The 20,260-nt window shown below is 28.6% G+C and overlaps 1 protein-coding gene across 3 annotated transcripts in view; it reads right to left on the bottom strand.

Moving 5' to 3' along the window:
- Nucleotides 1–20,260, bottom strand: part of LOC142331757 (uncharacterized) — a 47,215-nt gene that overhangs the window by 7,858 nt on the left and 19,097 nt on the right. For all 3 annotated transcript variants that reach the window (XM_075377822.1, XM_075377824.1, XM_075377823.1), the window contains exons 4-9: nucleotides 14,024–14,136; nucleotides 12,101–12,180; nucleotides 9,349–9,569; nucleotides 6,199–6,466; nucleotides 3,479–3,718; nucleotides 596–913 (exon numbers count right to left, since the gene is read on the bottom strand). In XM_075377822.1, coding sequence (XP_075233937.1) covers nucleotides 596–913; nucleotides 3,479–3,718; nucleotides 6,199–6,466; nucleotides 9,349–9,569; nucleotides 12,101–12,180; nucleotides 14,024–14,136 — 1,240 coding nt within the window. The remainder of the gene's footprint in view (nucleotides 1–595; nucleotides 914–3,478; nucleotides 3,719–6,198; nucleotides 6,467–9,348; nucleotides 9,570–12,100; nucleotides 12,181–14,023; nucleotides 14,137–20,260) is intronic.

Raw genomic sequence — 20,260 nt, 5'->3', positions numbered from 1 at the left:
ATGCTTTTTATTTATGCGACTGTTAAATCAACCAAGTATGATAAATGTTTATAGCACACAATGATAACAGTGCTCCAAGTCAAATTTATTACCTATTTTTGATCTATGATATAAATACTCGTAACACTTTCTTTCAATCGGGTTAATTTTTTGTACTAATACTTATAAGTCTGAATAAAGCAGTAAACTGATTCCTCTTACAACCAAATAAAATAAGATATATATATGTATGTAAGATACAAGTGTGCATATGCCACATATGTGCGCATGCACACACACACATACACATTAAATACATAGTATATTAAATTAGCAGTGATTTTTGTTTTGAACTATTTTATAAAATTTTAACCACCACTATCTGTTCCACTCTTGGCGAGACATTTTTGGACTTATTGCTTATCTCTGAGTTAAAAGGTTGGTATAAAATCATAAGATACTAAATTTTAAATCAATTTCATCATTCAAAATCTTTTATAGGAATAATATCTATTTATTTAACCAGTAATAATTGCCTAAGTTAAAAATCGCCTAAGTAATAGTATGTAATTAATTAAACTAACATAACATAAAAAAATAAATAAAAGTACTGTACCTGAAGGAATGTTAGAGTGAGGTCATAAACATGATTGAGGTCAGAGGGTGTACGTGATGCTTGTACCATATCAAGTAATGCTTGTAGAATATGTTGTGTTCTTGGAGAAAATCTAATATTTGTATCCAGACCGTGTTGTAATAATAAAACTAATAAACTTCTTATAAATTCCATATTCTGTTCCGGTGCTCTAGCTAAACTAAGCGTTTCACTAGCACTAAATACTAATACATGTAAAGGAGTTAAATTACTACGTGAAAAACAGTTAGGGTTTGCACCATGTTTTAAAAGTATTCTAACACAATTTAAATAACATACCTATAACAATCAATAACAAAATTAACACACAAACATAAATAAACATTAAAGTAGAAGAAATTGATAAAATATTTTATAGATAATTTAATTTAAAACATTTTAATAAAATACTGTTTAATAAATGCAAGCAATAGTTATTTATGAAAAAAATTTCAAAACATAACAAAAATAACAGCTATTCGACTCATAAAATAGTAATAAAATATTATTTTTTTGTTAAAATATTATTTATTATTTGTTTCTTATGAGTCACGTGACTTTCATCCTAAATAAAGTATAAGGGGAGACAGAATGCAGATTAAATGAAGAAATCTTACAGATTATAATAAATTACCTTACACAAAATTCTTTCGTTCTATTTATGTTAAAAGGCATAAGAATCCTTGTTCATTTTTTTTCAATCCTTCTAATTTATTGCCTTTCTTTTTGTTCCTCTCAACTCTTTCTATATCCACAACTAGTTTTGTATGTTTTCATTTACATTATCTCTCTTCAAATTCTTTCCTCTGCAATTAGGCAGACAAACTTCTGAAACAATTTCTTCTCAATATTTTCACTACAGGCGAAATTTGAGAAGTTAAAGATTTTAAAATTAAAGTTTTACTGACTTTTCTTAAATATTTCATACTTCTTAGATACTTCCCAGTATCTAAGAGACTATTTTAGTTCTACTTGACCAATTTTCTCAAGTGTACAGAAGTGCAAATAGAAGTATGGTTTTATAAACTTTCAGGTTTGTTTTATTTGATACCTATTTCTTTCCTCTAACAACTCTGTTTAGCTAGTAATAAACCCTACAGGCTTTGGATACTCTAAGATAAATTTCTGATTAATTTTTCCATTTTTGCTGAAAACAGTTCCTAGATTATTCAATTGTTTACAATTTTTAATTTTATACCACTGTTTACACAAGGCTAGTAATATCAAACGTAATATCCTTAAGAGCACAGATAACACAGTATAATATAATAGTCATTCATTCAATAATATTAAACTCTCTGTTTTAATATCAACAAAACAGGCTACAGAATTTTTTATCTTTAATGCAATGTTTTGATACAATCATATTAATGAAATATTAATTTTTTTTAATCAACCATGAAGATTATTATCATCAACTAAAAAATAATGATATGAAGTACGGCAATGGAAGTGATTTATAAAGAAAAAAGCTGACAACATAGTTACAGGACTTAACCATCACGCAGATAAAGCTGCTTTCCAGGAAAGTCGTGCAACTGTGGGTTGTTTCTGATGCAGGTTTTATACACACAACCCAATTAAAAATATTTATCATTTTATGTAAATATATGCTTTCGTTTGTTTAATTCAATGGTTCAAACTAAAATGCGTACATATACCGTATTTAATTCAGGCAGGTGTGGTAGTAGTAGTGGCAATGGTCGGCACTAACTAAACTAATGTAATCTTACAAGTTACATAGAACAAATTTTGCTTGTGCGATCGGCGACAGGTGTAGCCACAAATCTTAATGTATCAGGTACTGAGTCAACCGAGCACGATCGAGTTTGAGACCTAGCCAGATGAGTTATTTTTTTACACTTTAAACATTATTCATTTATTTAATTCTACTGCGCACCTTGACATCACAACAGATGACTACAAAAAGCTGTACATCAGTGCTACACTAGTGCTCCTTGTGGTGAAAAAGGGTACTATTTATATAGTATGCCCACTTAGCCACTAGTTTACAGCATCTTTTGGAGGTAGGGGTGCTATTTTGCAAAAAAACATTTTTGCAAATATTATTATTTTTTAATTGTTAAAAAATGTGCCTACAAAATTATGACCTTAATAAGGCAAAATCTTGAGGTGACCTTGCTCTACAGCCTCACCCCCTTGACCTTTTAAATTGAAAATTTAATGGCATCAATGGTCCATATATAGAAGTAATCTGACCAAGTTTGGTCAAAATTGGTCCAGTATTACTGGTGATACAAAATGATTTAGAGGGCGACACTAAACACACATGAACATACGAACATCTGGGAAATTTCCATCCGGTTTTTTGGGTTCCTTAGGCATCAAATGTCAAGATCCAGTGAAAACCGCATATGCTCAAATTGGACCAATTACAATACTTCCCCCTTCTAGAGCTGTAGCACTGGACAGGAAAGTAATAAATAAATATTGATGAAATAAATATAAAAGTTAAAAAACTAGTTGAAAAGTTCTAGTTTGAAATGAGTTACAATATAAAAAGTTTTGCAAACAACAGTAATGAATATAACAAGAATTAATAGCATTATTATAGCAGTAGCTCCTGCTTGGAGTAATGTAGATAAGCAAATATGTATGCGTCATTACTAAATGATGTGAATCAATAAAATAGTCTCTGAAGAATAAAAAATTAGCAGGTTTAACAGGTTTATTTCTATATCTGTAATTAAAAAAACATAAAAAATAGTGAATAGACAATACAAAAAATTAACTATATGTAACACTCAATGATTATATTATAAATTTAAAAAAAGCAAAAAAAGCAGCTTATAACTAAAAGTTATCATAAAATTTTATATATGTAAAAATCTAAATATATCTGACCTTCATAGTATGTGTAAAATGATGTAAAGGATCCTTATTTATTAGAGGTACAAGGCAAACCATAAGCGGTACACTACCATCCCGGCCAACAACATTAGGATTGCCACCTTCTTGCAATAACATATTTAGCAATTCGTATCTGAATTCCCAGTCTTTCACATGCCTTAACACACATGCTAAAGCACTATTACCTTGTTGATTTATAGAAGGTTTAGCACCATTTTGAAGTAAATATCTTACCTTTAAGAAAATATTAACCATCAGAAAAATTTTAATTATAAAGAAAAACAGTTCACCAGTTATTTTTAATCCTAGAAGAGAGGGTGAATATTCCAAGAACCTAGTATAAAGTTTTATTTTATAGCCTACAGTTTTAGTACATCACATTTACCTTCTGGAATATTCAAAGAATTGTTTTAAAGCATGCAAATGTCACCTTTTTCAAAATATTTTGTTCTTTGTAATGATAAAACCTAAAGAACAGTGACATAATATTCACAGATAGTCTTAAATATATGTGATCGATTAAATAGAGGCAGATCATTACAACCTACATTGTAGGTTGTAATGAAAATTTACTGGTACCAGATAATATTTTTAAAACAAACTCATTTTCTCACTCTACTCTTTGAAAACCGTTAATATGGTAGTCATTAAGTTTATTTCTCAGACAAAGAAACATTCCATTTATTAATTTCTTATGCAAGTATATACTACTACCAACAAATTCTTAATTATATTAAAAGAATACATTCACTTACAATTTTAGAAAAAACATTTCCAAAAATTAATCAAAAAAAGAAGTTACTTATTGAATGGATGAATTTTTAGCGACAATGACTAAATTATGAACTTAAATTATGGATAGTCAAATACCCAAGTCGTAAGTGTTTAAAAATATTTATTGTAGATGATGTTCCTGCAATTAAGGTAACAGCCATTCGAAAGAAAGTGACTGTACAATGTGATTATAATGAAGAATACAATTTTAATAAATATAAAAAAACAAAGTTTTAAGCTGCAAACTTTTTATTGCTACACAATTTATCAAGAAAGAAAAAACTTGTCTTACAAATCACTTAATGGAAAATAAGTTTTGTACTACATTAAACCTTTTTTTTCTAGTTTATTTGAGAAAAACTTATACAAATTATAGCAAATTATGCAAACAAAATATCCCATTTTCAAGTGTTTTCCCAGTGAATACTTTCAACATTTCCCAACTTCATTATAAAATTTCACTAAATTTATTACTTATGTTTAAAATCAGAATATAGTTTTATCTGTAAATAAAATAGAATAAAAGTAATTTTTATTTTTATGATAGTTAATTTCAACATAGTGGTTAATTTTTTTAAACTTCTTATTTTATCTATCAATAGAGGTGGACAATTCTTTTTCCACCGAATTGTGTTTTAACACCATTACAATAAGTAAATAATGACATAATTTAAACTAACAACTTAATGGAAAAAGGATTCTGAGAAGAAAAGAACTCTGTTACTCAACAGAGAAGCAATTATGCAATTTTTATACAAATTTAATATTATCAAGCATAATTAAGCATTAATAAGGTAATTATTTCCAGTATTTACTCATAATTTTTATTACATTGATAAAAAAGGCAAAAAGAGTAAAGTTAAGGAAAATTTAATACATTACACAAGTGTAAGTGTTCATGAAGAGCATTTGTTCTTTAAATAGAAACATTTTAATTTTAGTGTTATGACCTTGCAAATGCACATTTGAAGAGGAAGATATGATGAATTCAATAGATGACATGAAAAAAATCCCAGACTTCATTTGATGTAGATCAGCTATTATACACAAAAAAAATTGGCCTGTTGTAACACATTCAATTAAAACAAAAATTCAAGATTTTCTTGGAACAAGAGAACACTGTTATCAGATTAAGAGTTGGTTCTAATGCACATTCCAATAGGAAAATTGTTCCTGTAAATTTTTTGCAAATGTGCAGTATACATCTGGACACAACTGTAATCAGAAAATGGATTTTCAAGAAAGTTCTCAAAGTTTTTCTTGATTTTACCAATGATGAAAGTTAGACAAGCTGGGTTCAAAATTTTAACACAAATAAAATCTAAAAATATGACCGAATAAGTGAAAAATCGGTGTTCAAAGATAACAAACTTTTTTCTTTAATAATGATACAAATTAAAGAAATTAAAAAAAATAAAAGATGTAAATTATGATACATCAATTGGTGGGTTTTGTAATATTTCATATTTTTTAAGCTGAGTTACAGGATGTAAAAATAATCATTGTTTGAACTGAGATAAGTTGATCTACATGTAACCAATTACTTCAGTTTATCATAAGAAAAATAAATCTATTTACATTTTTTTTAAACTATATCTCTAAAAATATATGGACAGAACATTTTAATATTTTCTTATTCATTATATACATTAAAAAACAATTCTAACCGAATCCCAATGTCAGATAATATATAAAAAAAGAATTACATATATTGACTATGTTGATCTCTATCAACAGCATAATAGCTTTTTACAAATGAATAATAATTTATCACCAAATATTTGTAAACTCTTATACAGTGCGATGGATAATCTGATTAGCAGAAATCTGAATATATTAGCATTAAAAAAATCTTTAAAATTTATCAATATTTTAACTTACATCTGAAATAGTGAAACAGCAACAACCAAAATAATTACACAGACTTTAATTATACTTACCAAATGTAATACATCCCATTTATTCCACGGTTGATTATCAGAATCATAACCGTAACGAGCTTCTTCAAGTGCATATCTAACAATAAGACCGTGTAATGGTGTATTACCAAGTGAATCAGGTTGATTAATCATCTCTCTAAGACCATGATCCAACAGTAACTTACAGGTCATTAATGTATCTTCAGCTGATTTTCTACCTTGTAAAAACACAAGGTGTAGAACAGTCATTTGCTGAGTAGCTGTACAAACAGTTGAATCTGCACCATTACTGTAAATAATAATACAATTGAAGATAGTAAAAAATAAATATATTTTGATCTACGGGTAATTTTTTTAATTTCTTTATTTAATCAGACACAATTATTGCTCTAAATTAAATATCCACTGATAAGGATCTTAATGATCCTTGCGATACCCATGATAATCTTAAAAGAAAGTTTATTATGGAAATGACCAATATTTTTTCCACATTATATTACAATAAATATTAATCATTACTGGTCACAAGTAATAATGAATAACTAAATGATTAACTTTATAATGTGCATTTTCAAAACTCATTATAAACAAAAACTTTAAGAGTTACTTCTTTCTTATTATGGAAGCTATTTTGTCACTTTGAACCATTATTAATGATTTTTTTTTAGTTGTGGTATAACTGACTACTTCTTTATTTAGGTTGTCTATGATTGTATTTTATTTTAAGGGCTTACAAGTAGCTATGGTCTTACCTAAAATTGGCAAGTACTTTTTCAGGATCTTTTACAAAAATAAAGAAAATTCAATTTTTACCTTACATAAAGGAAAAAGGATTTAGCAAATCAAATTAAAGACAAAATTAAAATCATAAAGTTCTTTATCTCAAAATTAAGAATTACATTTGAAAATTATCATTTGATAATAATTAAATACACTTAAATTGTATTACTAAAAGATCTATATTTCTTATGATCTTCATTAAATTTCTTGGTAATGTTTGATCAATATTTAAAAAAAAACAATACAGACATTCAATGCCTTTATAGACATAACTGTATGCCCTGGTTATGTGTACATTTTTATTATTACTTTCCATTTAAATAATTCCACATTCTTAATTCTATTCAGTTTATGTTAAATTATTAAAAAAAAATTCTATCCATGCAAACTGATACAAATTATCAAGCTGGAGCAAACAACATTATGTTGTGACTACTTTAACGACTTTTTGTTGTTAATACATAAACTACATCAGCCTTATTTTATTAATTTTCTTAGAATTTAATTTAAATGATTGTGATGATTATCAAAACCTAATGTTCAAATGTTTAAACAATAATAATTATTTAAAAAAAAAAAAATTAGAAATTTTTAACTCTGGAGAGTCATGTACAAAATCTACCCACAATTTTTGTTCGGACCCTGATATCATGTAGAGTAGTAGTAATAATAATAAAGCAGAATTATTAATGATGTAATAATAATAGTAATGGATAAATTGCTATAAAAAAAAATATGCAACAGGTATAAGCAAAAAATTGATCTATTATATTAAACATTTTTGATTATATTTATAAAATAATATGAATACAAAACTGCAAGACTGGATGTACTCTTGTGCCTTGGTCACAGTAAATAAAATAATCATAAGAAACTTTATCTCTATGGAATGAAAAAAGTAGAAATAATAATATATCGTTCTTAAAATTCACCTCAGCATTTGACTTATAAGCTATTTAATCCTAGAATACCAACTCATTTAATAGAAAAACACTATTTACCATGCTGCATGTTTTCAGTGGTCAACAAATAAATATGAGTTTGAATAAGCATGTGCTATTCTAATTTTCATTTCAAAAAATGTAAAAATTTGATTTGAAAACAAATTTTCTGATTTAAACAATTTGGAATGAAAATCATCCATCATTGATTTCTTTGTACAAAACATGTTAACTAAAACTTCATATTTTTATCAAATATTTTGAATATGCAAGAAATCTTAAAATTTATTTTTAGAATAATTTGACTTAATTTAACAAAAATTTTGATAAATATTAGTTAAGTTATAGGCAGCTGAATTTGATAAACAAACTGCTAAACCTTTAGTTGACATGTCTATTAATAATTACTGCACACTAATAATAATAATAATAATTACTATTATTATTATTATTCTTAAAAGATAAACTGATAAATCCAACTAATTGTTTATAACAGACTAAATTATTTTTTTATACAAGTCATATCAAAATAAAAGTATTTATAATTTTGGTTTGGGTTATTACTTATTAATAGTAAGATATATTTATTTCTAACTGTAAACAGTTCAAAATAAAAATAAAAAAATTTTTTTTAACAGAAATTCACTATAATAAAATATTTATACTCTGTATTGCTAAACAAAACAATCAGTAGAAGTTTTTAAAGGGAAAATCCTAGACACTATATGAAAGTCCTAATGAAATAAACAACCTGTCATAAAACAGTAGTTTTAAAAAATAGTTATAATCGAACAAATAAATTTACTTACCAGAAGTATAATAGTATGGCAAGGCAAAATGCAGATTTTGTGCAGCTACTTCGTAGAGAATTAATATTAAAAAATGAAAAGATATAATTCTCAAAATTTGATATTTTTCTTAATTTTATTCACATCCTTTTTTAAAATAAGTAACAAAAAGGAAGCCCCTACCTAAATAGTCTATAAAAAGCAGGACAGCATCAAGCCAGCAGCTAAGACAACTACTTTTTATCAAACACAGAACAACAGGAAAATTTTTTTGTTTCAAAAGAGGGCAGGTTTTTTTTATATGTACGTGTTTATACGTACATCACTCCAGCCAACAGTCTTTACCAACACCATATCTTGTAAGGCTCTCCACAATCTTAATATGTTAGGATACACATCAAACAACAAAAGTCTATTTGCTTGTTTACACTTTTTTCTCTACTTTTACTACATTAAGTAGTGTAGTATCTGAACCTTTTCACACTGTTCTGAGTTCAAATTTTCTCATGCTAGGTACTCTTCTTCATTTGATATAAAATTTTCATATTGTATTTCTAAAACAAACTTTGAGCTCATAAAGTGAATTAATCATGTAAAAAATAACCTAACAAAGATTTAAACACACAACAAAAAATATTATATTAGTATGATTAAGTACTAACTCTATTAGAAGTTCAAGGAACTTAATAGGCCTGAGAGCAGCTTGATGTATTGGATAATATTCATCAAATATTTTATTAATTTGTTCAGAACGCTCTGAGACTAGATATTTTGCACATCCAAAAGCACCTCTTTCACATGCCATATGTAATAATGGTTTTTTCTGTTGCCATGGTAACCAATGATCTTCACCTTGTTGCATTAATAATTCCAGTATGTCAACCTTAAAGAAAGAACATGGAAAATTTATCACGATACAACAAATTATAATTCAAATTGAATAAATATTTTAGACATTAGTTTATTACAGTAAAAGTGTAAACTGGAGATTTTTGTTATAATATTAAGAAAAATCTATGGCTGAAAATGACTTGCCAACATCAAAAAATTTTTTAGTTATAATTTTTTCTGTTATAGAAACTATCAACTTTTTAGATTAAAAAAGGAAATAACCAATAAATTAAACAATGAATTATGTGTTTGAATAATTGTGCCAAATGCACCTTCCAGTATTCAGAACTTATGCCGCTGGATCATTAATGTCTTTCAATAAATACCCTGTTAGTGTGATCGATTATATTTTTATTATATACAATTTATAACAGATTTAGATACGTTTCGTTTATTTTAATATTCTATTATTAGTAACCTATTTTACATTGTTGAGATTAATTATGATGTACATGTACATTATTTATATTTTAAGAAGTATTATATTAAAGTATTTTATTTAGATTCACATTTAAGTTACATCTTTAACAAAACTGAATTAACTTTAAATACATCTTTTACTGAACTGCATTAATTAACAATAGTATTATACTAAATATGTTTCCTATTTACCTACATCAAATTTTGAGTTTATAATCATGTTAGAAAAATCCATGAGAATTAAGCACTCTAAGCTTATATCATTTACTCTTTTAAGGGAAAAATACATACATATATATAGGGAAGCCCCAAATTTTTCAGATATTGCTATCTATACAAGAATTTTGAAATCCATTCTTAAACCATCTTCATCCTTTTTAAGAAGAAAGGCTTATAAAGGGAAACTCAAAATGAGTTTTTATAGAACCTGAGCTGAATTTCAATCTTCTATCACAAGAGATTTAGTAGTACAAGAAAGGGAATACTTTAATACTGTTTAACCTTTCTTTTAAGAAATTTCATAGCTAGAAGTAAATGCAAGGTATGTGTTAAAAGTAAGATCCGTTTTGAATTTGCCACCTACATACACGAGGACGTTCCCTTTCAGTCTTTATTAAATAATATCATATGTTAGTAACACATTTTTCCCTGATACAGTAATTAAAAATGACTTCACAAAAAGGAGGCGATGCTTATTTTTCAATCCATTATATCTCCATAAATATAAGTTTTATCAAAATGTATGTTTTTGCTAAAATATTAAGCCTTTTATTTTGAACAAAATGACATTTAATTTTTTAAAATCAGTTAACAAATAGCAAAGTTATGGCAGAAAACTGATGTTATAATTTTGTGTCTGTTTTCATGTCCTCCACTTTACGTTCAATTTGATTAAATATTAATTATTTCTATTTATTGTTAATTCTAATATTGTAAATTAGTGACAATGACCAAGAGTTCTTCAATCATTTGATCACAGATGATGAATCCTGGATATTTGAGTACGATCCTGAAACAAAGCGGCAAAGTGGCACACTCTGACATCTCCTCGACCAAAAAAAAGTCTAATGAGCAAATAAAAGATCAAAACCATGCTGATTTTCTTTTTTGACAGTAGGGGTGGTATCGTACATAAAGAATTTGTTCCTCCAGGACAAACTGTCAACAAAGTGTTTTACAAAGGTGTCCTTGAAAGGCTCAGGAAAAGAGTGATTCACGTGAGACCAGACATTGCAGACAAGTGGATGCTTCATCATGACAGTGTCCCGTGTCACACGGCCTTTTCCATCAGGGAATTTTTGACCTCAAAACGCATTCCTATGGTTCCTCAACCCACCCTTTATTCACCTGACACCTGATTTGAGCCCTTGTGACTTTTTCCTTTTCCCAAAATTGAAACATATCATTTTGGAACTCTGGAGAACATTCATATCATTTTGGAACTCTGTGACCGACCAGTTAAAAGCCCTACCAGTTGAAGCCTTCCAGTGCTGCTACCAGGAGTGGGAACGACTCCGCCGGTGTACAGCTGCTGCCCAAGGGAACTACTTTGAAAGGAATAATATTGTTGTTTGAAAAAAATAAAAACTTTGGTAAGTAAAAAGTCAGTCTCATTACTTTTCTCACACACCTTGTATGTGTCAATGTAGTTATCAGTATCTTAATTCTCAAAGTACTGTAATTACCTCAAATCTTATTCTTGTCAACCTACTAATATTAAAACACATTATTTAAATGTAATTTTTGACAAAAACTTTTAAAACTAGCAATAACTTGGTCTTAATTGGATGAATTATAGTCACTACTAAAAACATTATAAAAGATTCTGTTTACTCTTACTATACTTTCATAATGCATTAACTGCAACTAAAACACAAAACAGACAAGCATGTAAATTATTTTAAGATCTTAATAGACTTATTAAAGATACCCAAAACAGCTTCTTTCTGGGATACTGCTATGTCCATTATTTTATCTTTTTTAAGACTACTGAGTTATAAGATGAACCTGTCCACTAACCAAAATATCTGAGCCGATAAATTAAAAAATAAAATGGATACTATAATTAACAAATATATGTATACCAATCCAATGGTAAATTACCTGGTCACCATCTATGGCATAACAAATAGCACTTTGAAGTTTATCACTAGAACGATCAGCAATGGAATCATCATGAACACCTAAAACATACCAAAAAAGAATATATGTATGTGTATGTGTGTTTATATATATAATTATATATAAACAATTTAATAGGTCGAATATGGTTAATATTAATAAAATCAACTTTAGAGGCAGATGATATTAAAAAATATATTTTTGGGTTAAGGAGAAAGGAAAATTAAGAAGGGTTACAGGAGAATGCATGTTGTGTGTGTGTACACAATACTGTCATTTCTCATTGTTCTAAAAACCTCTTTCATTGTTCAGTGTCAGCCATTCTTTGTGAACAACAGACACGTCATAATTTTACCTACTCTTAGTATTGTAAACCAACCATATCATAACAGTGTATATATTCGTGCATACACACGCGCACATACATACACAAAATATTCCAAAGGGAAGAAAGGGCATTACTTCAGGTGATTCTAGAACTAAAAATAATAAAACAATCTTATACAAATGAGGGTATGGAAATACTTTTTTTGGGACCCAAATAAAGGTAAACTTTAGTGATTTTGTATGTTTTATAACCAACCCATCGGGTTGGTCTAGTGGTTAACGCGTCTTCCCAAATCAGCTGATTTGGAAAGTCAAGAGTTACAGCGTTCAAGTCCTAGTAAAGCCAGTTATTTTTACACGGATTTGAATACTAGATCGTGGATACCGGTGTTCTTTGATGGTTGAGGTTTAATTAACCACACATCTCAGGAATGGTCGAACTGAGAATGTACAAGACTACACTTCATTTACACTCATACATATCATCCTCATTCATCCTCTGAAGAATTATCTAAATGGTAGTTACCGAAGGCTAAACAGGAAAAGAGAGTATGTTTTATAACCAGAAAAGTAACTCAAAATAGATCCCATAACCTCTATTAGTTCCTAAGAAGACTAAAAAAAAAAAAAAAATAATCATAAAATATTACAGAAAATAGAATATTTGTAATTCTATGATGTAATTAATTATGTATTTTAGGAGAATTTTGGAATAAATTAATACTACACTTAAGGAAGTTTCCTACAAATTTAAGAAAGTATCTGCCATGTTCAGGCAATTATCATACCATGACATCAGCATATACAAACCTTTGTCAAAATGTCCAGTGTTCGAGCACCCAGCCGGTTAATTACCTCATCCAAGAACTCTTCATTGATTTCAAATCACTGGATAGGCTGGCAGACCTGTTTCCTGGCACCAAGTATAGGCTGCAGAAAACATTCAGGAAATTTCCCACCTGAATCGTTCGACACAAAGCCTTTGCTCAATCTGCAGGGTCATTAAAGAGTGTTCTATGTCATTCATTTTGGACCATTTTTAGACTTTATCAGTAATTAAAAATTAAATTATGACATTCATATTGTACCTGGTTCTACAAATTCTGTTAGCATAAGTCCTTTGTAGTTTCAAAACGTTCCAGCCATCATGTATCTGTTTGAAAGTGCCTGCAGTACCTCTTTCTGGTTGGTCCTTGTTTCAAATTTCTAGCACTAATCTACATCAATATTGCCACTAATATTATTATCATAAACAAAACACAATCATTGATGAAACTCAGTAATACTAAGTCGGCTATGCCATTACCTCACAATCAATAGAGTAACAATGATAGGTTTCAATTTAATGAAGATTTTTCTTAGTAGTTCTGAAGAAAATGGATAGCAGATAAGTTTGTATTGAAATTACAAATTACATTACTGGGTGGCTACTGAATGGCTGCAGCTACCGGCTTATTTTCAACAGTCAATCTTATCCACTTTGGAATACCTTCAGAACTTTAGGTATATAGCATATTTAACAGTGAAAATACTGCAACAGACAAAAATTAAAATAATATCACATTAATCTTTACTCACAATGTTTTCCTCGTTCTTCACAGTTTTGATTGTGCGGCCCAGGCCAACACATTCTAGCTTCAACATCTACCCTTGCCCCATGTTTCAATAACAGTTCAACACATTCTTCATATCTGTAAAAGTAATAAATTGTAAGCAAATACAGGCCATACATCAAAATTAAATAATAAAGTAATTAACTAATTTCAATAAGATCATAAATAAACATTTTTATGATATATAAATAACTTTTTCTTAATTTTTAAGCAACAATTTTTACTATGACATAATGGATATGTGGAATGCAATAATTCCTTAGAGTTATTTCAAAAGACAGGATAAAATTATAATATATCTATTATTTTTCTGTTTAAAGAAAAATAAATTAAAAAGAAAGCTATATAATTACTGACATTCATTAAGATTTTCAACAAAAAAAATGTATTTTCAAATTATAAAATATATGTCTATAATAAATGTATCTATGAATAATTAAAAATTAATTTTCATTAAAATTAGATCTTATTTAATGGACTAAGAAAAATCTCACACGCTACACCATCGATGCTTTAAAACAAAGGTAGAATTAATAAATTTAGAAATAAAAAATTAAATTTAAAAGGTTCTTTGAATCAGTTCAAATTTTTTAAATTTGAGAAGTTCACTTAAGTAAAATAAATAAAATATAACCAAAAAACTCAAAATCATCAAGAGCCAAGTTAGTGTTTACTTTTCTTCTTACATCAGAATATGGCTGTTTGTTTAAAAATTCTAAACATGGAATTGATGATGATACCACACAAACAATATATAGCTCTAATCCCATTTATAAAATTAAAATAAGTCACATGATGGCTAGCACTACCACTTGGTAAATAACTCTCAAGTAGATTCACGAGAATCCAAGACATGATTCAAGAGAATTCCAAACATGTTGATTCTTTTAAGATAAATATTATTATTTATTTCATTATTTCTTACATCAAATTTATTTTAAAATTGAATTTATTGCCTATAAATAAATCTATTTTTCAAGGGATTTATATCGATGAGTAAACAGAAAGAAACCACTGTTCACAAAGTGTATCTCTACCTAAGAAAGACCAAAATGAGGGATACAGTTTATTTTAGCAAACTATAACTCTAGTTACAGATTTATAATGAAGAAATATACTTTTAAAATACTTTTTTTAACAAAATGCATACATGAGATTTTTTGAAAAGTTTGTTCAATTGAAATACACAGTAGGGGCTAGATAAACTTGAAAGTTTATCTAGAAATGATGTCAGAGTTCCTTTAACATTTCTGGGCAGAGATTGATATTATTTTTCACCAGGCTTCAGTATCAGGGGAATAACTATATGAGGTTACTAACTTACTTATTTATTAACTACCTCCTAAAGTAATCTTCTGTATTTACTAACTTTAGAAATACGTTCAAGAAAATTACTTCCTAATCTTTATTAATTTACTTCAAAATGGTAAAACACAAAATTAGTTCTGTCAAGTCACACGTCTAAACTATTCTTCATTACAAGATTATCAACACTATTAGTTCCTTTAATTAACAACACCCTACAAATGTAGGAGTATATAATCAGCAGATATTATACAAACTCATACACAATGAATCAAGGAATATTGAATAAGACATAGAAATCACATACAGGCCCCACTCAGAGCCAGTGATATCAAGCGCCATAAAGTTAATAACTCCATATTGAGCATGTAAACAAATAGCATTTAGATACTTAGCCTGGACTTTTAAATCTGCAAATCCTTTTTTGTTTTCTTTTATAATTTTATGTTATTTTATTTATTTGCTTACTCTTAAGCAATTTTGATTTACTGAAGTTTTATAAATTATTTTTTTTATTAAAATTTCCACAATATTTCTGCAAGGATTGTCATAACTGACTTGAGTGTTATAATCTTCTCTTCCTGAATTGTCACTTAACATTTATAAGTTGGGCACATTTCAGAGTACCTCCAATCTCAAAACTACTTTATACTCTCAAGTATTAAAAGTAGTTTTAAGAATGGAGGTGCTCCGAATTGTGTCAAGTACAAATGTTAGACTGACAATACTAGGAAAGGCAGAAATAACACTCAAATCAATTATTTTATTTGTTATACATTGCATAATTTTTTTTTTAATACTAAATGATCAATTTTTTTTATTATGTTAATGTTTTTTAATTTGAATTAATAAGGTTAATTGTTGTGAAATCTTCACAACAATTTCTATTAGTCTTTGATAAAATCAAAAACTAATAGAAATTAGTCTTTGATTTTATCCAAATTAATAAATAAATATTACCATGATTTAGCAAATACCATCCTTCCATTTTCAATTTCAAATCAGAAAATTTACAATAATTTAATAACTTTAGATTAAGAAAGACAGATTATTTTTTTCAAAAACTAGTTTGAACACACACAGTAAGTTGATTATAATCATTCACACTTAAAAATTATATATTTCATTTTTGTTATAACACAAATTATTATTAATGAGGAAATTAGATAATTTGTAGTTTGGGCTAAAGTAGTCACCAGGTTTGAAGTTTTTTGTTATTTTTTTCTACAAGCATCTGTGTTTTGAAAATTATGTACAACTCTTTTTAAAGATTTCTTCAAATGCACATGTCTGGAATTATATAATAAGAAAAAATCTATAGCAATAAATTTTGACTTAATAGTACCTGATAAGTCTCTTCATTAGATTTAAATACTTATTCAGGTATTTCCCCTGAAATCTTTCAAACTCTTCTTCAATATAGATAACAATATTTAGCCATTCAGATGATAGATTCATAAGAGAAAGCCTATCTTGATACAGTTGAAAATCAATCAATGTTTTTCAAAATCTTTTCACTTTCATCAAGTCAAATCTCAGAACAATTTTCTTGCATAAATGATGACGTAAAACAATAATTATCCTTCACAAACTAAAACTGATATTTGAATCCTAAGTCAGTAGATGATTACCCTAGCCACCTCTTAATAATTGTCTTTCTAAGAGGATAATTTACAGCTTATCTTATACATGATCATTTTTTTTGGATATTAATTACGTTTTAAGAGCTTTTGGTAAATCTTCATAAAACTGATTTTTGCACTTTCTTTTTTGAAACGTGTCGCTATTTGTTGCTTCATGTTTTTATAATGACTGTTTCAAATTTGGTATAAACAAAAAAAGCACTCCCTAATACATTAAAAAGTAATGTTCTTTGGGGAGATGTTATGTTTTAAAATACGAGTAATGGTCCCATGATGGTCCACAGCGTTACCATTACAAAGTAATGTTATATATTTAAAAAACATTGGCTAAAACCTACTTCATTTACAACACGTCTTGTTGTAAATGAAATTTACAACCCCTTGTTTTTTCTCTTTCCTTTCCAACTACATGTAAAATGCATTCCAAAACCTACATCCAGGTGTTGCATAAACGTCATACTCACTACTTATGAAACAAGGTTCTCTTTGAAGAACTTACGGAAAAACTCTGTCGTGTTGACAATGGTCTGAGCAATTTCTGTAGCCAGAATTGCAAAACAGAGCATTTTAATATGCAATCAGCAAATAATTAGTATATTTAATAATGAAACTACTGACTTTATAAAACATAGTATGAATAAACAATAATAACAGATATGTATGCATGTATTTAAGTTCCATAATCACAGTGGTTGAATGACTGACATAATTACAAGTTAATCCTGAAAATGTCATAACCATCCTTAAAACTAATGAGCAATCCATGCTAGGTATACTATAGAAAGTGAGGCATGAAGTGGTATGTATCCTTTTTCTTCACAGAGCCAAATGTATAGTTCCATATTACTATCTATGCCAAGCCCATCAAATTGTTGCAGGTGATAGTCAGTGATTCCATTTTGTTCACCACCACAAAGAGCACCATTACTTTCAACAAAAGCTGGTGCTCCTTGCATCTCATGTGGAAATATGTTTTCAGCCCGATTTTTTTCAATATAAAAGATTCTATTGTATTTATATCACAACATAATAAAGTTCTAACACCTGATTCATTAGTGCCATTTTTAGAGCAATGAGAACATTAATTACATTTTTTTTAATAACAAAGCGACTTCTTTATTTACGAGCTGTATGTAACAAACTGGTGGTGGAATTATAAGTACAGCAATTGCAACATTTTTAAAAATGTTCTTGTGTAATGATTAGAAAGTCTAATTATTCAAATCATCAAATCGCAATAAAAAACTTCTATATACGAGGGTTATTTTTTTAAATAAGGTCCAATTGGCTGCAGTTATGTAAATTTTGTATGGCTGTTGCCTTGCACAAATGCAGACGCCAGTTACAGTCGTAGTGTCACTGAGCACAGTTTATATTGTGAAGTTCAGATTTTTCAAATAATTAAATAGCCTGCCAATTGGGAAATACGGTCTGATTTGATTTTTGACTGCAAGGAATGTTTCAGTAGTTGACATTCATTACCAGATATGTAAGGTTTATGGACCTAATTCAATGAGTTACAGCAAAGTGCATAAATGGGTAAGACTGTTCAAGGATCGGCAGGACAATATCCTTGATGAACCACGATCAGGCCAACCTTCTGTAATCACAGATGATTTGGTGCATGAAATTGATGCAAAAATTCATGAAGACTGGCGATTCATCATTTCCACTTTGTCACTGACACTCCCACAAGTTTCAAGGTCAGTGCTATAAAAAATTGTTTCTGAAATCTTGCAGTTCAAAAACTGTGCTTGCAATAGGTTTCTAGGCTGCTTTCTGAAGAACACCAAAAAAGGAGAATGGCTAGTGCTTTAACATTTTTGACCCAATACAGTGATGAATGAGATGAACTTTTAGACCACATTGTCACAGGGGATGAGGCATGGGTTTCTCAGATCACTTCAGCATCAAAGCAGCAGTCAATGGAATAGTGACACACAACATCTCCAGTCAAAGTGAAAGCCAAACAGACAATGTCAACATGCAAGTTTACGGCAACTGTGTTTTGGGATAGACATGATGTTCTATTAGTTGATTTTATGCCCAAAGGAACAATAAACTCAGCTGCATAATGCAAGACCTTGATGAAACCTCAGTGTGCCATACACAATAAGTGACGTGATCTACTGCCATCTGGAGTTTTCTTGCTGCATGACAATGCACAACCTCACTCTGCTGCTCAAACTCTTGATTTAATCAGATCTTTTGGATGGGAAAATGAACCACCCACTGTACAGCCTGAACCTTGCATCTAGTAATTACCACTTGTTCTGCTACCTGTAGGAGTGTCTCGGCAGTCGGTGATTTGACACCAATGAAGAAGTGAAAACAACAGTTGAAGAGTGGTTGTCTTCAGTCTTCACAGGCTGAATTACTCAATTTTTTACTCAATAAAAAATTGAGTAAAACTATGACAAATGTTTAAACAAACAAGGTACTTATGTATAAAAGTAGCATAAAGGTAAAAAAGGTTTTTTGGCAATATCTTTTAGTTTTTTTTGTATTAAAAAATGGACCTCAAAAAATAATCCTTGTAAATCATATTTACTGCCATAGTAATGGTTTTGCATGCCCCACGGTTATAAAAAGTCTGAAAAAGTTAGTGTAAAATAGCTCAATTTAGTTCAAAGTTCATTAATACATCCCTTTTTCAGTAAAAAAAATATATAATATGCATTTCTTCAACTCAGTAAAGGAAACATAACAATGCAGTAATAACCCTGTTATTACCTGTAATAACCCTGTTATTTTGTTATCTCTACATCTTATTCTAAATGATATAGAACCAACTAACTATACTCCTTAAATCTTGAAACCCAACCCAGTTATCATCATTTACATGACCTCTCATTGGCAGAATGATGGTAAGGCAGATGTCAAAACAATTCTAATGAAAATAAACATCTGTTAAACCAATGTGATTCAATTTGTGAGCTTATACAAAAGTTTGATTTGAGATTTGTGGTGCTGAAAAGACAATTAGACAATGTTTTGTGCCTAATTCATTTATCCCTAACTAGGATTACTACAATTAACACCATTGATGATAAAGAACTTTCTTGGATGGACAACTTCCAAGTTATGGTCTGGAACACTAAACCCAATAAAACTGTCATATTAAAATAATTATAAAGTTTGTTTTATGATAAGAATTTTAAATTGCAACCATACAATATCACGTAAATGTAAATAAAAATATAAAGCAGCTTCTCACTGTCATATACAATGACAGTTATATATACACAATGAAA

This window comes from Lycorma delicatula, chromosome 10 (assembly GCF_047948215.1).
Source record: "Lycorma delicatula isolate Av1 chromosome 10, ASM4794821v1, whole genome shotgun sequence".
NCBI classification, from domain to species: domain Eukaryota; kingdom Metazoa; phylum Arthropoda; class Insecta; order Hemiptera; family Fulgoridae; genus Lycorma; species Lycorma delicatula.
This window is presented reverse-complemented; position numbering and strand designations above follow the sequence as displayed.